Source organism: Protopterus annectens, chromosome 3.part0 (assembly GCF_019279795.1).
Source record: "Protopterus annectens isolate FY-2018-M chromosome 3.part0, PAN1.0, whole genome shotgun sequence".
Taxonomy (NCBI): domain Eukaryota; kingdom Metazoa; phylum Chordata; order Ceratodontiformes; family Protopteridae; genus Protopterus; species Protopterus annectens.
The window spans coordinates 1,092,800,766-1,092,815,409 of NC_056731.1; the positions used below are offsets into that span (position 1 = coordinate 1,092,800,766).

The window sequence follows — 14,644 nt, forward strand, 5'->3', positions numbered from 1 at the left end:
GATATGCATCATAATTTTAAGTTCATGACAATAGGTAGATGCGTTGAAAATAGGAGGGGAGGTGATGTTAGAATAAGAAGTGAAACACTTGAAGCGGAATGGATTATGAGACTTAGGGCAGATGTTGGACGTGGTCTTAATGACCACATCCCTATAAGACCCATTCTCAAAGCACGACCCCTACATAGATGAATTTTAAGTTTTATAACTTTTAGATAGATATATGTATATGAATTGCAGTTCTTGTGTATTATTGTTTTGATATTTATATATATATATATATATATATATATATATATATATATATATATATATATATATATATATGAATTTTTTATGTGAATTTATGTGAGCATTTATATTCAGGTTTATGAGTTTTGCATATATATTTTATTGAAAGGGTTATTCCATGAAATGCAAATATCACTTTAAAAATTAATTATTATATGTCATGTGATTTTTATTACTATAAAATAGGTGTTTTATGTAATTGCACTCTATTCACCTGCGGAAGATGATTGTGAAAGTGCTTGTGTGTATCAGTCTGACTACAATTAAAATTGCTTCTTGAAACTGGAGCCTGGTCTTTACTAGATTTTTTGGCTTATTGGATACACATAGATGTGCTTTATCCAAGCTGTGTTTCAAAAGTGCCAAGTTTTGTATCAGTCCACTACCATGGAATTCTAACCTAAGCAAAAAAAAAAAATAACAATAATAAAATAAACAAGTAATGTAATAGTGTGTTTCGTGAAGTAGCACACTCACCTATGTAGCTGGGAGATAGAAAGGCAGTGCATTCTACCCCTACATCAGGTAATTGAATTTGCTTTTGAGTCAGTAGTGATCACTTCATACAATTCCAATAAAAAAGATTGATAGAAATTGAATGCAGACAGGATCAGGAAAAGAAAAACACTAAAAAAGCATGATAAAAACACAGCATCCTTGGATTGTTTTATTCACCAAATCTGTAACTTATCAGATTGAAAACATTGAATGCAACCTATGGACTCTGCTACCCAGAATTGCAGTCACAAGGTTTGATGAGTTTTTCATTTTTTTCCTGTCAAATTGGAACTGTAATATGATTAAATTTTTATATATATATATATATATATATATATATATACACACACACACACACACACACACACACACACACACACACACACACACACACACACACACATGCACACATGTACACCATTCATATTATTGAGTACTCAATTTGTCGAACACTGCTGTTGGTGTCAGAATTGCTTGAATGCATTACTAGTCATGTACAAGAAGAAATGAAAGAAAATGTGTAACAAAAAATATTGCTTGCTGTGTGGTCACCATTAGGGTTAGGGAATGCTGAATATGCAAAGTAGGAGTTAGTAGTAATGTTAAAATTTCCAGATATAATGAAAGTATCAGCACTGGAGCTGAGTGTGTACATATGAATATTTGCAATTTTGACTTAGAACAAGGTTTAGGGAAGGGAATAGATGGTTTGGTATGGGTGGCTACTGACATGTTTGAGGTGTGAATGTGACTCTTGTTTAGTGGTACTTTTAGAGAAAGGAGGTTTAGTAACCTAGCATTTAAATGGTTAGAAAACATGAGTAAAATGGTGGATGAATCATATATATATATATATATATATATATATATATATATATATATATATATATAAATGTGTGTGTTTAGTTAGTAATAAAATGGACTCAGAAAATTTAAAAAAAATAATGAATAACTTACAGGCATCCATTAAAAATTACTCTGTTCAATGCATGCTCCAGATTGTTATGTGTGTGTGTGTGTGTGTGTGTGTGTGTGTGTGTGTGTGTGTGTGTGTGTGTGTGTGTGTGTGTGTGTGTGTGTGTGTCTGCGTGTGTGTGTATGTCTGACATGGTTGTCATTAATTTGGTAGAAAACACATATGTGAGAAACGAATGAGTGACCATAAAAGACCGAACAAACAAATGAGTGACTGCACATGTGAGAATCGAGAATCACATTTGTCTCAATTCAAGCTTCATATTTTGTACGTATGAATGAATAGGCAGTAAGGGAAATGGTTGACCGAAAAGGTGGTGGTTTTGAAAATGTGCAAGTTTGCATGTAGCAACTAGTGTGTATGTGAAAGAGTCTGCAGATAGATAAGGGGGTAGATTTAGTTTTGTGCCTGATTGGTGTTGTGGGTGTTCTACTTCCTTTTGTCTTAATTAGTGGGAAAGGGTTTTAGTAATGTAATGTGTAGGATTAGGGCTAGGAGTATGGGTAGGGTTAGGACAGGGTTAGGGTTAGCACATGTGAGTATGGCGGTATAGGTGGGTGAAGAGAGAGAGACACAGACGGGGAGAGAAAGAAAGATAGGAGATAACATATAAATATATACATATGCACACACAAAAATGTACATTATTGCATAAAGTGTCAATGAGTTCCATTCAGAAAGAAATAGTAAGTAAATCAGAATTTGGTAAGCCCACAAAATCAGAAAATTAATTTCATTTGAGGGCATTCCACACCTCTGTTGCACTGTGGGAGGGGGGCTGATCCCAGTGTGCACTCTAAATAACATAGCTAACACTGAGGTTATTGCCTAATGGAGGAAGGACAGATTCGAGCAGTTTATTATTGTAAGCCATATTTTAATGAAATTATTAAATGAACAAGAGGAATTCAGCCAGTTGAATGTCTCCATCCACAAACATGCAAACATAGGTGCGCACACACAAACACACGCACTCACAAATGCATCACAAACACATCTGTCATTCAGTTGAACTTACTATTATGCCAACAGAAGTTAATGGATCAGTCCTTTCAATTTAAATGTCATTGCTATATCTTTGTAGCTAGCATTGTGTTTCACTTAAACATAATATGTCATCTAACTAAGTTCCAGAGTCTTTCCACATAGCCCGTTCTACCCTACTTCACACGCTGTGAAAAAGATCCTTTTTTAGGCATTCTAAATTTTCAGATTCCTCTGCCATCTATGTCCTTATCACCAGTCACTCTTCCTCTTACCATCTGGTCACCTCACTGACCTTTTGTTTTCTGCAAAGTGAATATTCTCAGCTGAGGTAGTCTGTCTTCATCTGAGGGCTGTTACTGTTCACTTTTCTGAGTCACTTCCTTTTTTCCTAAATGAGCATGCCAAGTACTATAAGCATGCAGTCTGTTACATATGTCAGACATAATCAGCACTGTACTGATAATATGGTTTGTCGACTAAACAAGGGATAAATGCTAGGCACAATAAATCATTAGTCTGAGTATTACATTTGTAATTTGGCATGCTTTTCTTGGACTAGGGCTTCCCATGAAGAAAATAAGTTAATCTTAGGGCATTTCACATTCTGCCTGCCACCTCTCACTGGGAAATGAGATGCACAACATATCAGTGCCTTGTAAATATGTCAATACATGTATCTGCATAACATCCATCAGTGATTTAATTCATATCACTTAATGGTTACCTGCTTCTCCTTCAGCCATCTTAAGAGGGATAGCTAATGCCAAGAAAACCCCACACCTCTTCCAAGGGGTTAAAAGGGACATTCTAATGGCCGCTGAATACTTCCCAGTCTTATTGACACCATCTATCACTAGCACTGAGTTCTGGCATGGCACTTGAATGAACGGGCCAGTGAGTCGAGTCCACCACAGGTTACACAAGTCTGAAGACAAATTCATGCCTAGTACACTCTGGCAGTCCTCCTTTTCTGTCTTCATTCACTAAGGACTCCGATGCCTGTTGCCCAACTCCCCATCCTTCAGTTCTGATATGAAAATTAATAAATCAGGGTGTAACCACAAATTTATTTTCGGTGCTCAGGCCATAAATTGTTGTCCCTTTCTCCCATATAGCCTTTAAAAATGTTTACCTCCCCCCTCAGTTTTCCTTTACACATGTAAAAAATTTAGACATTATCCTCTGTTGCACTACAGCCATAACCAATCTATTCCTATGTAAGCATGCCATACATAGATATGTGATGCAGACATAGTTGCAGGCATTCTGGGCTTTTTGAGCCATGACATTTCTAAAACATATATTCAGGTAAGTCCACTGTTGCCTGGCTGCACCCTTGATCCTGGATAAAGTCACACTTCCACCTATTATCATACAGCATCTCAGAACTCTGCTTTTTGTCATAGCTGTACTTCTGAAGTAGATGACGCGCTCTGGCAATTTATAATACACTAAGTCTTTGAAATACATTATGCAAGTAACTTTCAGGATTTCACATTGCTATTGACTGTACCCGTAGGACTCATGAAGGTCCTCATTACCAGCGTGTTCCCCACTGTGTCCTGTCACTGTGTTATAGAATTTTATACATCTAACACAGCAATCCATCTACCCAGCAATTAGTACTCCTTAAAGGGTAAAGTTAACCCAACAGAAGTTAATGCATACATTTCTTAACAGTAATAGCTGTATAATGATGCTTTAAACTCTGAAAGGGCACCAGTCACTTAATTCTGCATGTAAGATTTAAAGTTAATGACTTGAAGTCTATAGTGAGCTCTTTTCTTTTCCTTTCTCCACAGTTAACCAAAAGCAAAGTAGCCGTATTCCTGTTTTCATTAAAGTTCTGGATGTCAACGATAATGCCCCAGAGTTAGACAAGTTCTATGAAATTTTTGTCTGTGAAAACGCCAAGGCAGAACAGGTATGGTAATTATTTATGAATCTTTTCACAAACTTGATACTAAACATATTTGAACTCGTATGGCTTTGACTTCTTTTAATGATGATGAAACAAGTAGGGAGCCTATGGTTCAGCTTTTTTTTTTTTCATTTAAAAGTGTTTCAGTCTTTTTGTGATTCTGAATATTTTCGAGGCATTAAGGATAATATGCAAAGTTATAGAAAAAAAAATTGAATGCACTGCCAAAGCCAATTATATTGTTTGTTAGACATCTGTATAATGCATTACTAACATGTTTTCCACCTATAAACATAGTGTATATGCAGGACTATCAGTCTAGGAGTACTAGATGAAAGTGGTTCTGCATGGAAATGGGAATGATCATATGAAAAATAAGTGGTCATAAGTCTGTAAATAACTGTAAGTATATCTGACACAATTCAAACTAAAGCACAAGTACAATTACGTCACAGTGCCCTATAATCTCTATGAGAACTGAGCCTGTTGAATCTTATGTCTCTGTGCTGGACTGAAAACATAATACAGGAGTTTTTCTGGGATGCTTGGTTGTTATTCCCCTCTGCTGGGTGCTTATAAAGGGCTTCTGTTCTCTTGGGAGCACACAGAATAGGGATGTTTCTAGGCTGCATAAACAGCCAGATTATTCAAGGACTCTCATTTTACTTTTTTTTTATTTACTTATACCTTCTTGTTTTGTTTGTTTATTTATTTGTTTGTTGGTTTGTTTATTAACTTAGTAGGTGGATGTTTCCAAGGATGTTTTTCAGCCACTAATTGGGTTAATGAAAACCAGGCAAAGCACATAATATTATTTACCTGGGACACGTACTACAATCCACATACAAAATACATGAGTGTTAATGAGGTCTGAACTGTTTACAGAGTCTAACATGTTTACCACAGCTGAGAAATTCCAATTGTTTTACATATGTTGTCATACAGTAACCAGGGTCAAGTTATATTACTTACTGGAAAGAAAATAAAGGGTAAGAAATAAAACCTTGTGCTAGTAATGGGGACATCAGAAGAGCATTCTGGGTATGTTTTATTGATGTAGCAGCTGCACTGATGGTTCTTGGAGACATGTTTATGCAGATACTGGTTTGGTCACATTGACTAATGCTAATGTGACACCCCAACCTCATGTAAAAATGGGAAAAGTGGGACTGATGATGATGATACTAGTGACTGATACTTTCGTGAGATGAAGGGAAAATATCCCAAAAGAGCAGCCCATAGAAAACATAATCAGTATGCAGATCATCCCAAAGACCACTGGATGGGGAGTCATGAAAGGCAGGAAACCTCTTACCCATGTCCCATTACTTCTCTGAGTACCCTTCCCATGACACTGAGGAAGAGACAAAACTCACTAATAGCTTCAGAGCAGCAAACACCATGTTCATCCAAAATGTGAGAGATAAGTGTGAGATGGGTAAATGCTGGAGGTCAGAAAATGTGGTCCTAGCAGCTGGGAGAGCATTTATTGGAGGTAGTGCTGAGTATGGAGTGCTCTGCATTTAGCCTGACATTGACATCAGCCTATATTTCCAGAGATGATTCCAAGTGCCCTTCAGAAAAAGTCATATCAACTATCAAACAGGTGATGAACTTCCGATGTCTGGGTTTTCCTTGTGGATCATTCAGATGTCAGATCATCCAGGGAAGTCTCCTTGATCATAGTTTATGTGTTGTGCACAACTCAAGGGTTCTGTCCAGAGGGAAGATTCCTTGGTTCTGAGTGTGATAATTTGGTATACACTGGGGGACTCAAGCACCTGCTTCACAGGTATGTAATCTGATCTACCAACCATGGAAGTGGACCACTGGAATGCACCTCTTCCTGTCAGCCAACAGCAGGCACTAGCCTGACCCTCACTAGCTGAGGACTGTTGGTCCATAGGGCTGCCTCATGGGTGGACTTTTAAAGAGGAGGATGTTACCATTGTTTAGCTTCTGTTTCCCTTCCCTTCTCACTTTGCTTCAGCAACAGTCAAGGATTATGCCAGGTACCTGAATACTCCTGCTAATTCCTTGATGGTCAGCTTCACCCACCACCATCTTGAGGGAATTTGAGGAAAGTTGCAAGCTTTTCCATTCTTCATCTTCTAGTGAAGCAGTCAAATTATAGTCCTTTATGCAATGCTTTTCATCAGGGTACAATAAATAGCACTTTCCTGTGTCCTAGTTCATGATTTGGTGACAGCAGAAATGCCTGCCTACAAGGTTTCACATTTTGTAGGCATCAAAAGTATAAGCTTTTTCACAATGAATGCTGGGAGTGACGTTCCAACTAGGAGTAACAGAAAGGAACCACAGAATAAACCTAATGCCACAGAGAGAGGGTATGCTGTCCTAGTCTGGTGCACAAAAGCGTGGTATGTACCAGCAGGAGGCACATGTATTCCCAAGCAGGGGGGAGAGAGAAAAACGTATTGCTAAGCTTAGGCTAACAAAACAGGACCCCCCCATTTCTTTCTGTTTGCCTATACTCTCATATCAGTCCTTTATAGGGAAGGCAATCTCTAACCTACAGACCAAATAAATTCTTGGCATCTTCCCATTCTATTTCCTTTCCCTCTCTAGTTATTTGCTCCCAAATACCTTGGTTCCTTTGCCAGTTTCCTCCAATAAATCCCAGCCCCCTCTTGCCTACTGTCTGTATCCCTAATTGCAGTCATCCCTAATGGCAAAATCTCTTTTCTTCATTCCCATGTTGGCTTAGCTCTTAGGGTACCTTCTACTACTTTATTTATTTATTTTATTTATTTATTTGACATTTATTAACCAGGTTGGTTCAACTGAGCTAAAAGCCCATTGTCAGTGGATTCCTGAGGAGAAAAGCTCCAGGAAATTACAGTACGAATATACATAGAACATAGAAGAGAGTATATGTAAGTCATGTCAAAAATACTAAAAAATAAAAAAGCTAGACATGGAATATCCACAAAAAGTTTTGCAAAAAATACAGTTACAATAAACAGAGTGAGATCAACAAACAGAATCTGGTAAGTTCAACTATGTACAATATGTGTTTACAGATAAGGCATGTAAAATACAAAATATGAAGGCAGATTGGAGACAATGTACTGTAAGAGTGTCAGTAACTACAAAAATAGATAAACTACAAACATAATTATGTTGATTATAAGTTGTAGTGGATATATAGTAGTCACACTGATACTTTAGTAAAGCTACTTAAGATTGTGACAGAGGAAAATCAAGGAAAGGTAGTGATAAAGTTATTGGAGAAGAAGTGACATGAGTTAAAGGAAGAGAGAAATTGTTGGAGAGATGGGAGGGTTCGTGTAGGTTCCTGGCAAGGGCAGATCCATGAGCTTAAGAGATAAAGTTTTAGTTGTTTTTTTTAATTGATTTGCATATCGGATGTTTCTGATTGATTTAGGAAGTTTGTTCCAGGCTACAGACACATTGTAATTGTAAAGTAGTTTACCGATATTTTTGTTGGGTTTATCTAAGTCAAGGAGTTGTTGTTCAGAGTTTCTAAGAGATCTAGTGGTGGAAGGCCTGCATCCAAAATCCCAGTCTCTCCTCATTTCTTGAGCTTCTTCCCTGTTTCATCACCATCATCCCTTTCCCCTTTGAATTATAATTTTCTGCTTATGCTGTGTATAGGAGCCTTAACTGTGTTGCTCTGAAATACCCCTTCAAATCGGGTAATCCCAATCCACCTTGTTCTATTGGAAGAACCATTTTATCCCACTTGACTCTTGCCATCTCCCCCTCCCAGATAAAATCCTTTAGCCCTTTATTAATTGCTATCCACAACTTCTCCTCTGGTTGATAAAAACAAGCCCGAACTTTGATCTTTCTGTTATTCTTAGTACATATTTTATAATTTCCTTAAATGCATAGCCATGTATGAAATAATTTAAATTGTACTTTTCTGTCATCGACCACCCTACACATTTTAATTCTTAGTATTCCTAGCATATTTCTAAATATTTTATTGTCATGAGTACACCACATGCAAAATAATTATGCTTACATCCATTTATCAGTAAACAACAAAATCCATGAAAAGATGTACCAATAAACTGTATAAAACAAAAACGCCACCCATATGAAACAAGAAACTTTTAATGGTGTTTTGTTTTTAGCACTTTCATTCCAGGATCAAAGGAACTTCATCAGAAAGCAAAGTAACTACTTCCTGGATACATTTAAAAAGCCTCAAAGGTGCCAAAAGTTTTAAAGTGATAGTGCCAAAAAAAGTGCATAAACTTAACATGACATAAAGTGCTTAAATACTGTAGTGCAAGTGCAACAGTAAATATATATTTTATTTAAACAGCATTATGTATAGAAACCATTTTACGTAAAACATATATGTAAATTTGAAGTGTTGATCTTTAAAATATATAAAAAAATCATAATAAAATCAAATAGCAGCTTTAGCTTTTAAAGCAGGTTTGATAGAAATAAAATCATTCAAGCCAGGATAAAGCCCAGCATTCAGAAGCAGCCACCGATAAAGTTCACGTAGCTCCAACCTCATCTCCCAGTCTCCTTCTCTGATAGACACAGGAACTTTTTCCAGAATAGTAAACATAAATTTCTTAAATTCTTTAAACACTCCTAAATGCTTATACAAAGTATTCACTGTATGCTTCATTTTGATTGCATGTAGATGCTGGTAAATCATTTTTCTCAAGAGATCAATAGTCTTACCAATATAAAAAACAGGGCAGGAAGAACAAAAAGCCACATAAACTACCCCTTTCATTTCATAATTACCTCTTACAGGTAATAATCTGGGGTACCCTGCCACAGAAAAAATATGCCTTGTAAAATGAACCTGCACTGTCGGCAGGTACCATATCTTCCCATACGAGCATTCTGAATAGCAACATCAAGAAGTCCCTGTTGTGTTCAAAAATAAACTTAAGACTTTTCATTTACTTTCTGTCTTTGTAATTCTGGAAACCTTAGAATCAAGTCAGATCAAGAGGTGTTTAAGTGAAAATAATTCCATTCCCTCACTGGGGAGATTATAGCAATAACCCACGCCTGGGTGTGGGTAATGCTAAATTTACCCACGGTTGGGGTGGTTTGGTCCCGAGGGCGAAGCCCGAGGGACCAAACAAAGCCAACCGTGGGTAAATTTAGCATTACCCACACCCAGAAGTGGGTTATTGCTATTTTACCATGACATTATTTAAGAAAAGAAACTATTACTTTTCTTTAATAATGGCATAGTATAATGCCTGTTTACTGCCCTTCCGCAGATGTCTGGCATCCGCGGCAGTTCTGATGTACTGCGCGCCTGCGCAGTACATCAGAGCTGTGGGCAAAAGCAACGGAGAAAGCAAGATCTCCGTTGCTTTTTTTTTAGTGTCTCGCTATGTTAAATGAGTTTAACATAGCGAGACAGTTTTAAAATAAGCAACGGACATCTCCGTTGCTTATTTTAAAACTGTCTCGCTATGTTAAACTCATTTAACATAGTGAGACACTAAAAAAAGCAACGGAGATCTTGCTTTCTCCATTGTTTTTTTTTAAACACTGTCTCGCTATGTTAAATGGGTTTAACATAGCGAGACAGCTTTAAAATAAGCAATGGGCTCCGTTGCTTATTTTAAAGCTGTCTCGCTATGTTAAACCCATTTAACATAGCGAGACAGTGTTTTTAAAAAACGAGTTATACTAATGGAAAAAAGTCCGGGCGACCGGACCTTTTTCCATTAGTATAACTCGATTTACAATGGGCACGCTGGCCAATCAGCGTGCACGTTTTGGGGGGATCATGGTATAATACAGTTTTTCCAAGGCTCACATTATTAACACGTAGTTGTACCAGTTAGGTTAATTTATAACCTAAGTATTACATCTCACTGGGAAGTATTTGCACATGATCATCAAATGTTTTCTTTGGGCAAATTATATTTAAGTCACTATGGGGCAGAAGTACTTTCTGTTAGAATAACTGACTACATTTTTTTTCTTTTTTTAGGAAATACCAAAAATATAAATAAACCAAAAAACAGTAGACCTAATCATTATATAGTGTGCTATTTCTGCAATGAACAAATGAACATTGTATAAATAATAAGTTATGCAAGCTAGAATTACTGATAAGGTATGAAGATTTCAAAATAATAGTTGAGTTGTGGAAATTTTGTTTTCTCTTTCTCTGGATACACCAAGTATAAATGCATCCATGAGCATGTGGGATGGTGGTGTGATTCTTGGTCATAAAACTGTTCAGTTCATATTAATATTCAGTGACAATTACATACAGACAGTTATTGTTGATGTTTATGATTTTAGCAATCATACAACATTTGTAGTTTGTTACCAAAGTCCTTTCATGAGCACATTCAAACATCATCAGTTTCTTCAGTTCCTTGATAAAGTTCTTGACAATAGAAAATGTATATTAATAGGAAATTTTAGTTAACCAAACATTGACAAGTCAAACTTTTCTGCTGATTCATACTTGGAACAATGGTTTTGAAAATGATTATGTTTCATGGTTTTCATTCAGCTGTTAAAGAGAACACCATTGGTGACTCAATTTTGAATCTTGTAGCCTGTAATGCTGATAATCTAATCTCCCTAATTAAAGTCTGTTTTCCCTTATGCAACTTGAACTACAATCCCATTACTTTTAATTTGCTTAGTCTCAAGGCAGTGTTCAACATACAAAAAGTATAATTATGGTCAAATTCACTATACTAGTTTATGTAAATAATTTGTCTATGGATTGGTCTTCTTTCAATTCCAGTAGTGAAAAGTTGTATAGATATCCCATCCTAGACAATAATCTATTGACTAATTTGGAATCAACAGCTGAATTTAAGGGGGAAAAACAGCTAGGAAATAAAACTTCCAAGATAGTGGGGTCATGAACTGATTAAGTTACTGAATATAAGATATAGAAGATTTTTGTGGATTTTTAGAAAATTTTCTATCAACAAAATATTTCATTTTCAACAATTTTCTTATAACTGGAGAAATTTCTTCTGCATAGGAATAATCTTCTATAACCCCTGCCCTTAAGAAAGGTAAAGCATCTGAAGTAAAAACATCGGCCCATTAGCATTAGTTAAATTTTAGGGAAATGCTTTGAAATATGTTTGCCTGACCTTACAGCTGAAAGCAACCTCATTACTCATGTAATAGATTTACACTAGCATGGATTTCCTCAGGGTAGATCTACATTTATCAATTTAGCTAAGTTTTTTAATCAGATAACCTTGGCCAGTGATATCAGTTTAGCTTGTGGCATAATAGTTCTTAATCTAGCTAAGGACTTGACTCCCTGCCATATCATGTAATGCACAAAGTTATATCTCAATTTGTCATAATTCTTATTATTAATTGGATTATGAACTTGTTTTCATGTCGAAGTCAAACAGTAGTTGTTGAGGGTTTTCCATCAAATTCAGCTTAATTTCTTTGTGGTATACCTAAGGGCTGAGTCTTTGGCCCTTAGTTGTTTAATTTTGATTCCCTACCATTCCTATATACAATTCCTTCTGGATTAATAACTATACCATCAACTGCAAAATATGATTTCCCATCATCAAAAGCAAAGATAATAATGAAATGAATTTCTGTCAGAAGTCTCAAATTGGGCATCTGAATCTGAAATCTCTTTCTGTCTGGACAAATGTAATTGTTTTTGGAAATCCTGGAGTTAAGGAACCAAGCTGTCTGCAAGATGTTAGCCTTGAAGAAGATACATCTTACAAGGATCTAGGAATTAATATTACAAATAACTTTCCATTTAAAAATCATATGGATATTATGGGTTCAGGCGCCTAGGCAGCGAGACATTTCCCTGTGATACATTTTGGCTGGGGACACATGGCTGAAGTGACATTCAGCTGCAGAGAAATATGGCTGTTTGTTTTCCCCCTGTGCATTTGGTTATTGAAGTTGTAGGTACGACAACACATTCTTCTCTTTGCCCACAGGGAATTTGCAAACAGCCATATTTCTCTGCAGCTGAATGTCATTTCAGCCATTTGTCCCCAGTCAAATGTACCACAGGGGAAATGTCTCGCTGCCTAGGCGCCTGAACCCGGATATTATTGTGACTAGGGATTTAAGTTTAATGAGTCACATACTGAAAAAGCTATCTATGACAGATGAAAACTGCTTCAGAAACTGTTCATGACCTGAATCTTGCCAGTTGTTGAATACAGTTTATTTTATACTTACAACTATGGTCAGTTGAACTGATTACAGATGGTTCAAAGGAAATTTATTACATTATACGGTAAGATGTCAGCATTTAAACCTGTGTTCTTTGCACCACCTTTATGTCAGAGGCAAATTGATATTAGTTTATGCAGTATTCTATTCTGACGATCTGAAAGTTCTTTTATATTTGCAGATTTATACATTTAGGAAACCCTTTAGGCATTTTAACCATTATTTTTGTATAAACAATGCTAAAACCAGGGTTCAAATGAATTTTATTTCTCAATACATTCCAGTTCTTTAGAACACCATTTCTTTATCCATTCATAATGCTGACTCTATAAATTATTTCAAAATTAATTTGGAAAAATTTTTGGTCTAAATGTCTTCAACCCATACTTTTGGGAGTCAGTATTCCTTGGTTTCCCTCAGTCAAAAACACTTATGAAACATATACTTTTCCAGCAACAGAGACATACAAAATATATATTCTATAGAGAATATAGAAGTGTCGTTTGTGAGACATGAAAAGTTGTGTACTTGTATTTTTTCGGGAACAGGTTTTAGAATAAGCCTGCTTTTCTCTCACTTACTTTATTTTGGTGTAATTTGCATTATTATTCTGCATTATGCCATTTCCGTAACTGTTTTACATGAGATGCAAGATTTTTTTCTACTTGCAGTGAAATTAGTAGTTTATTATATAATAATTCAACTATTGTTTATGCAGTTTTAAGTAAAGTGCTTTATTTTTAAACACTACAATAATTTTGTTTTAACAAGTCAGAATTATTGCAAAATGTATAATGTTCTTTTAAAGGCACTTCACCTGTAATTATCACTATTTTTCTGTGTAACACAGCTGATACAGACCATTAGTGCTACAGATAAGGATGACCCCCACTATGGACATCATTTCTCATTTATAATTGATCCAGAAGTAGCAGGCAGAGCCAACTTTACTTTACAAGACGATAAAGGTACTGTAAATAGTATATGCATAAAATTTTGTTCATATTTATTGATTTTGTTGCAAGCTATTCTCCTGTTTAAAAAAAAAAAGTTGTGTGGGTCCATAATTCCGAAGTACTTAAATTGCTCTAATTTATATAAAGTGCAGTAGTAAGTGGGGTCCTTCTGGACAGGCTATAAGCTGACCACAGTAAGGACATTTTGATCTGTTATAAGTTGATCAGTACATGTTCATCAGCAAGCCCTGTTGCTGCCTGAAGAGGGGTACATTATTGCCTTTCACATTAACATAGCAGCAGAACTTGTAGTACTCGTGTTCCTCGGATACAGTTACCTACAAAGGGCAAGACATTGAATCCCTAGCACCTAAGGCAACTAGTAAAAAAAGGCAGAACTATCCCATGGTATTTTATTATCTATTCTGTTATAAATGTTACATAGTGGTCAGGATAAAAAATGGGTTGCTTATGCATCCCTCACATTGTCTGGACCATCCAGTGTCCTGTCAGCTATTGTATAGACATCCAAAAAGGCAAATGTATCCTAAAAGGGGAAAGATTGTTGCAATTCACTATCATGTCCAAGAAGTGGGATGTTTAACTCAGGTGGCCATTACTGTACTGTGCATCATATGAATTCCATTTGAATATGAGTATAGTGGGCATGCAATTGTAATGACTGGCCAGTAAGTGAAAGTCACAGGTATCATAGCTGTGGGTTTGAGTGTTTATGACACGTTAGCAGTGTAATGTTACATTGACCAAATACACACTAAATTCATGACAAGACCATCTTATGTGGGCAACTGCCAACTCCAATTTATA

General features: G+C 36.1%; 1 protein-coding gene across 2 annotated transcripts in view; it reads left to right on the top strand.

The window, feature by feature from the left end:
- The window catches only part of LOC122796666 (cadherin-6-like), a 1,044,052-nt gene that overhangs the window by 1,004,504 nt on the left and 24,904 nt on the right, over positions 1-14,644 (top strand). For both annotated transcript variants that reach the window (XM_044065326.1, XM_044065327.1), the window contains exons 9-10: positions 4,555-4,676; positions 13,711-13,828. In XM_044065326.1, the coding sequence (XP_043921261.1) occupies positions 4,555-4,676; positions 13,711-13,828 (240 nt within the window). The remainder of the gene's footprint in view (positions 1-4,554; positions 4,677-13,710; positions 13,829-14,644) is intronic.